The following is a 7257-nucleotide window of genomic DNA, read 5'->3' as shown; positions in this document are numbered from 1 at the left end:
AAATGTACTCTGCATTGAACTGCTCAAACTGAATAACAGAATTTCCACAATAAATACTGCTTTTAATGAAACCTGTTATGTATATATTCATATCTGGTGTGCATATTTAGAAGACCACCACAAAGGATACAATAACACAAAACCTAAGATAATAAATACAAATAATAAAATACTTTTCTTAGACGCCTGACAGGAAACTAAATAGGAAGGAAAAAGATAACAATAGCGGATGACAATAAGGTTCGAGATTGAAAGGTACACAAAAGGTCAAGGAGTCATCAAGGCCATTGAACCAATTGCCTATAGTCATTACTCAAGTCAATTACCGCAATTAAGAATTGAATAATCAGAAGAAATAGTAAGTATAAGCAGCAATATACAATTGCTATTGCAATTATAATGTAAAAGTAAATCAATGTTTTGGAAATAATGTGTAGGGCTCTCCCTCTGTTTTCATATACCTCCTACCCCCAACCCCTGAAGTTTCAGCTTTCATTCTCAGGAGAAAACCATGTGACTAAAGATGTAGTTCTCTAAACCAATACCATGTATTTGTGTACTAGTGTGAAAAAAGCTTCATTGATTTGTAAATGTATTGGGGGGGAGGGGCGGGGTGTTGTACAGTCACAAAACTTTTTTTTCGTTTTTTTTTTTACAAATGACATTTCGAAGAACTTTCGAAGTTCAGTCCCAGTTTACCTTTTCCGGGTCTCCCTCCTTCGTTGTCACGCACATCCCCCCCTCCCCTTCGTCTTTCTCTTCATCGACTGATGCAGCTTGAGAGACGTGAGACACGCAAAGACTGATGATGAGAGAGAAATCCTGACAATGAAGGAGGCTGGGGGGAGATAAAAGTGGCAGAGAGGGAGGAACCGAGAAGTAAAGCAGTGAAAAGGGGGGAGGAGTAGAAGAAGACAGGCAGAACTTGTTACAGGCCATAATTCTGTGCAAATATAAGTTTTTTAAAAGACTTTATGTGAGAAGGGGGAAGGAACGTGTTTCGTGAAAGTAGCTTGCATTCTTCGACTTCTGTTGTTAGGGAGTATTTGGGTGTGAATGAAGACTAGAAAGAGAATGAGAGACAAAGGTACCTTGGCTGAGAGGCAATATCACTGATGCCACAAACACTTTGAACAACTTTTCAATGGAGATGCTGAAGTGGACGCATTCTAAGCATTCTGTCACATTTGTGTACAAACCCTTGAAAGAGCTAGCTGACCTGACCATAGCCCTTTATTGGAGTTCAAATGGCAAGACTCATGCTTTGTGTCTGGGAGAGTTCATTAAATTCATTGGTTTGACCTGTTATTTCAGAACCTAAACGTCAACTGATTTGGAATAAACGGAGTCAGTCACACAAAATAATGTTTTGAACTCCACATGGTATCAAACTTCCAAACAGCATGTCAAGATTTTTGCAAGTAAATGGGACCAAAGTGAATATAGTTCTACCACAACAAATGGATTCCCATGAAAAATATATATTTATATTTGTAAAATGTTAAATACTTCTGGCATTCTGTCAAAATAGCACTTAAGTCAATGTATGTCATTCATGAATATATATGTTATTTATTTCTTTGTAATATCACAGTAGCTCATGTTATAAGCTAAGTCACTCTGGATAAGAGCTCTGGATAAGAGTGTCTGCTAAATGACTAAATGACTTAATAAGCTTAGTCTTATTCTTGTTTTGTAAACTTTACTGCAACTGAAATTTAAATTAAAAACAGTGTCATTATGTTTTAACAAGGTTAATCACAACAGTCATATGCACTGAAAGTTGAGAAAGATTAGGACATTTTGGTGACACTATTGTTTGGCATTGGTTACACTTGTATCTTTCTCCAGTTTCATAGTCCAACAAGTTGGACATGTTCCATACTTTTTAATGTCTATTTAAGAGTTTAATCTTTCATACAAAGTCACATACAAGAAGTGTCACATAATAAGGCCCGTGCATCTTTACACTATATGCCCAACCCTGGCAGTTACTAAATTATTTATTTAATTAATCATTTAGTGGACACTTTTAACCCCAAAATGGGGAGGGGGGAGGCGGGGTGGACTCAAACCCTCAATGCAATGTATGCCTGTGCAGCACTACAGGGTGGAACTCTTCATCCTTGGGCTGAGCGGGACTGGAATCCACTAAGTAGCGTGTACACGGCAAATTCCGGAATATTGCTTCATCACAGTGAACGACCCAGGAATAAAGTGATGGAAATGATATCATGTTCAAGTTCATCTTGATTATTTTAGGTGTTAGAAGGGTGGTACCTTTAAGAGGACACACTCAAACACATAATACTTTTTTTTTTTAACACAAAGACTGCAGACACAAAGACACACTTACTTAAGGATTCATTAGTCCCAAGTGTGCTGCACATATTGCCCTACTCAGTTGGCAGTTAGGTTAGCACTGTCATCTGCTGGACTGGTTGCTCTGGTGGTGAACATATGAATGATAATCAGGCCTTTGTATGCCCGGAGCCTTGCAGCAGGACCTGCAGGCTGTGGGGTAGCCTCAGGGGAAGATTAGTATTGGGCAGCCGGCCCTCTGTGTCACATCGACAGTCACAGCGCTCATCCAGCAAAACCAAACCCCACTGGGACCCTAAATCCTGTTACACTGTCAGTTAGACCATAGCTCATATAAGAGATGTATGGTTGTTAAGTATGGGTACATATTAAATGAGGAGGCATAGTGTCTCAAAACAATGAATAATTCATACAATAAGAAAAGGATATTGACTACATGTTCATGAACAGGTTGCCCTCTTTTGCCCTCTCGCTGGTCCATATTATCATAAAAAACACATTTGAGAGTTTGATTAAAGCCACATTATCAGACAAAATCAAAATTCGGTTTCATTATTTGAATGTAGAATTTGCAGGTTTGTATTCATTAGATCATTATTTAGATCATTATTACAAGGTTAACACCTGGTAATACACACTGGCCATTTAGATTAGAGCAGATTTGAAGGATGCTTTTATTAACCTCATTAACTCACTGGAGGCCTATAACACTCAACCTACAAGTAACACGTAACAAGTACCCTATCATTTTGTGGTGGCACAAAATGTGTCTAAGGATATCCCATGGAGTTCGCGAAATTGCGGAATAATAATGCTCATCAAGGTAGTGAGGTTTTTCATATGCATGAAATTGCGTGCACTTCGAGTTTGAGCCTCAAGAGGGACTACTTTTCGGAGGTCAAAACTATTTGTCAGTCTCCAGTTGGGATTACAAATGAGGATGAGCCTCCCTGAGTAGCGGCCCCAGCCATCGTCGCAGCACCCCTACGTAAACCTGCACCGTCTACGGGGTGACTGACCGCTAGGGACTTCATTTGGAAAATTGTTTCCTTTTTTAAACTTGGCAGTAAAGAAGCCGACTCATGGTAAACCAGCCAAACATATTGTCGTGCAAATTTGTATTGCATTAAATTACAGGCCAAACTGTAATGTCTCTTGTAAGATCGTCTAAACAAGATCTTACGGAGCCTCATAATCGTTTAAATGTGTTTTGAAAACAAGGAATCGGATTCAATTCATTATTATTTTCATTAACAGTATGTTATTAAGCAATTTTCCCATTAACATTTTGAATAAAGCATAAAATTGACAGGGGATATAACGGGTCACAGAAAATGCAACGAGATTGGCCCATTAGTTAATGGAGGACGCCTGGCATGCGGTTTCTAGAGAATGAAAGACCTAATCCCACTCTCCTGCAAATAACAGGCTCTTGTCCGTGTGACTCCGTGCCTACAGCTTGTTTAAGGGTTTAATTGCTCCTAATTTGTAAGGTAAAGACCTGCTTTTATGGCGCGTCGAAGTTGCTACCAAATTATACCCTTTATGTGAGTCGAGTGGTAATATAGAGTCCCCCTCTGGTGGTTTTATGGGAAATAAAACAAATAGGACCGGACCATTATGGACGGGTCCGGTTCTGCACTGCAGAGCCATAATGCAAGGGCCTGGGTTCTGAACTGAAAAGCAGTGAGCAGACAGGTAATTGTCACGCTTGTCAAGGACCAGCAGTGACACTGAATCGATTTTTAGCGCACTGTGCAACTTCCAAAGCGAGGGAGTAGGCCTAATGGTAGGCTGCATGCTACTTCCGAAATATACAAATGACGGCTCCGCTATTTGGCACAAAGATATCTTTGGTTTTAGTGTCTTATGATATTTAAACGAGACATGCATGCAGACTTTTATCTTAGTTTTGATGTAATGGCTCGTAAAGAAGGACTTCTGGATTCTTATAGCATTTTATATACAACAGAATTGGTTTCTTTTGAGCAGTGCAATCTAGGCCTTCTATAAAAGGTTAAAACAATAGACAATTTAAGAAACAGCATTATCCCACAAGTTTAAGGAGCATTTTTGATCAATAATGACTCATAACAATCAACAAGAATGTAAGACACAAAGTCTAATGTTGTTTCACTTCACTCAGTTATCTGCTTGATTCAATAATGTGATACATTATTGACTCCTTTTCTCGCCTTCCAATAACAGTAACATGAGCAGCATTTGCATAAAGTCCATACTTTTTTGATGAGAAATACAATTAGGCTTGATAAAAAATGAGAAACGAAGGGTCCCTGGGAGAAATAGAAACCTATTTTCACTGTTTACTCACACATTAATGGTTAGCATCTCTTTGAAGGTCTTGTTCAGAAGACCTAAAGTGAAAGAAAATGTTTTCCTATTACTTAATTCAATCAGACCGAGGCGGGGGCTTTCACGCGCCACGCATTGGTCCCTCTGTGACAGAGTCGCCTTTGTGTGTGTCTATCCGCCGCTGTCACACACTTTAATTCGAGTCTCTTTCTTTCGCATTGAAAACTCTCCACAATGACATTCAATAAGGGCCGGCGAGTGAAAACCTGGTTATTTTTATATATTCTTTCCCGGACTCGGCGGGGGCCCGCGCACAGGAATTAATCACTGCTTTTTAACCGCATTGCCTTCAGGCTCTGACTTGTCCTTTCTGTGCCTATAGAAATGATACATTGGCCTCAAAATAGACAAGTACATTCACACGTTTAAAGTTTAATTACGCATTTACTATCGCAGCTTTAGCCCACATTAAGGTTTAATTGGCACATTTAAACTTAATTTCTGTGATAAAATTGTAGCCTCTCACAGTTGCACTTTTAAAAGACCATTGTTAGTTATATCCGTACCACCTTTACAGAACCCCTATCTCTATATTTGATTGAAATTGTTAATCTTGTCCTAGGCCATGAGATGCATGTGTAAATACACATGCACGATTTTATATAAAACATGTCCTTTTTGTCAGACCATGTGGACGGATAGGCATAGGTGAAGTTAGTTTTCCATCATTTTCTGAAGTTCAGTTTCCCAAAATTAACTTACGTTGACTATGCTTTTGCCGAAAGCGTATCAACTACATTCAAATGGCTGCACCAAAATTAATGCCACAAAATAAACATTATTAAAACTTAAGAGTGATGTTAAAAGGGAGAAGAGCAGTATCGCCTCTTGCGGCGTGGGTGGGGCTGACAAGAATGGACTACATTATGCAGTTCATTTAGTTAACAAGTAAAATAATGGCGAAGCGTGCAGTGTGAATGCCAAGAGAAAAGGCACAAAACCCTATTGAGAGCTCTTGGGCGCTGCACGGCGTAACCGTCACATGGCCAAACCTGGTCTTGCCTACTCTCTACAACTATTTAAAGAGCAACAGTGTCCCTTCAGCACCACTCCGCTGTCCACCCACGAAGCAAGCAGACCTCGAGACAACGCGCACTGACTGAAAGATATTTCCTTTGGCTATTGAGTAGCAAATTTGCAAAGATGCCGAGGTCCTTTCTTGTGGATTCGTTGATTTTGAGGGAGACTAACGAAAAAGGGACCGAGAACAATCCACCTTTATTCCCGTATGCCGTGCACCCCTCTCACCCACTCCATGGGCTGTCGGGTTCTTGCCACTCACGAAAGGCGGGCTTGCTGTGCTTCTGTCCGCTTTGCATGGCGGCATCCCAACTTCACCCATCTCCACCATCTTTACCTCTCCTGAAGGCATCCTTCCCTGCCTTTGGTTCCCAATATTGTCATTCCACTCTATCAAGGCAACACTCGTCCACAGGCGTCAACCTTAACCATGGCCCGGGGATATACCAAGCAGCCTATTCTGTTCCAGACCCTCGACAGTTCCACTGTATCTCCATCGGTGAGTAAGCCTTTTGAATGCGTATCATCATCCCAAATCAACTTGATATTGATAACCCCTATGCTTTTATTCTTAGTTAAGTCATATCTTCTTGTTTGTTTTTGGTTAGTTAATGAGACTTAACCCATAACTTATTTTTGTTTAACAGAAAACAACAACAGCCAACTTCAGAGCAGCAAGCGCATGCGCACAGCGTTTACCAGCACGCAACTTTTGGAGTTGGAGAGAGAGTTCACCTCCAACATGTACCTATCCAGACTCCGACGCATCGAGATCGCCACGTATCTAAACCTTTCAGAAAAACAGGTCAAGATTTGGTTCCAGAACCGGAGGGTCAAGCACAAGAAAGAGGGAAAGAGCGGTGGGCACAGGAACGGCTCGCACGGTTGCAAATGCTCATCAGCACGATGCTCGGAGGAAGAGGATGACATACCCATGTCGCCATCCTCATCAGGGAAAGAGGATGCAGACTTGTCCGTCTCTCCGTAAATTCCTCCTCACCATAAACCCAGACTTGATCAACACACCTGTGGAATTCAGCCAAAAATTCGACTGTTCTGTTTTATGTCCAGTCACCTGTACATACGAAGAGAATATATAACCAGGAAATTGCCCTGGAATGTTGTATAGTTGTATACCTGTTTTTCTTTCTGAGAACAAACCATTCGTTGTTGCCAATCCAAACGGATCTGTTATATCAAGAGCCACCGAAAACTTTGCTAATTGAAAAAGCCAAACGACCAAGTGAATAGCAGTAAAGTTCATTTCTAAATCTGTTATAATTTTTTTATGGTAAAAATATGGGTATTTTGTATGCTTTAAGCACGTCTAGCTCTAGCCTGTATGTGGATGGCGCAGTAGCGGGGACATGGACATTTTGGGGAGGAATGTTTTCTTGATGTCACGTTACTAAGACTGTAATTATATCTTCAACGTAATGAAAATATTTATTTATTTAAAAATGTTGATACTTAAATAAAGAATAATTCTGAGAGATATACTCATGGCTCTGGGTCAAATGGTTTACACTTGCGCACCACTGG

The 7257-nt window shown here is 40.3% G+C and overlaps 1 protein-coding gene across 1 annotated transcript; it reads left to right on the top strand.

Moving 5' to 3' along the window:
* Positions 1-5838: 5838 nt before the first annotated feature.
* On the top strand, positions 5839-6703 carry gsx1 (GS homeobox 1). The gene is made up of 2 exons (XM_067229279.1): positions 5839-6214; positions 6363-6703. Exons 1-2 carry the CDS (start codon positions 5839-5841, stop codon positions 6701-6703), a joined length of 717 nt encoding a protein of 238 aa, XP_067085380.1.
* Positions 6704-7257: the final 554 nt, after the last annotated feature.

Source organism: Osmerus mordax, chromosome 25 (assembly GCF_038355195.1).
Source record: "Osmerus mordax isolate fOsmMor3 chromosome 25, fOsmMor3.pri, whole genome shotgun sequence".
Classification (NCBI taxonomy): Eukaryota; Metazoa; Chordata; class Actinopteri; order Osmeriformes; family Osmeridae; genus Osmerus; species Osmerus mordax.
The sequence above is the reverse complement of the archived record's forward strand: the minus strand, read 5'-3'. Positions and strand labels throughout refer to the sequence as shown.

Excerpts from the sequence above, each read along its gene's own strand:
- gsx1 (XM_067229279.1), top strand. The coding sequence starts at position 5,839 with ATGCCGAGGTCCTTTCTTGTGGATTCGTTGATTTTGAGGGAGACTAAC. Across the intron at positions 6,215-6,362 it reads GTTCCACTGTATCTCCATCG|AAAACAACAACAGCCAACTT; the intron begins GTGAGTAAGCCT and ends TTTGTTTAACAG.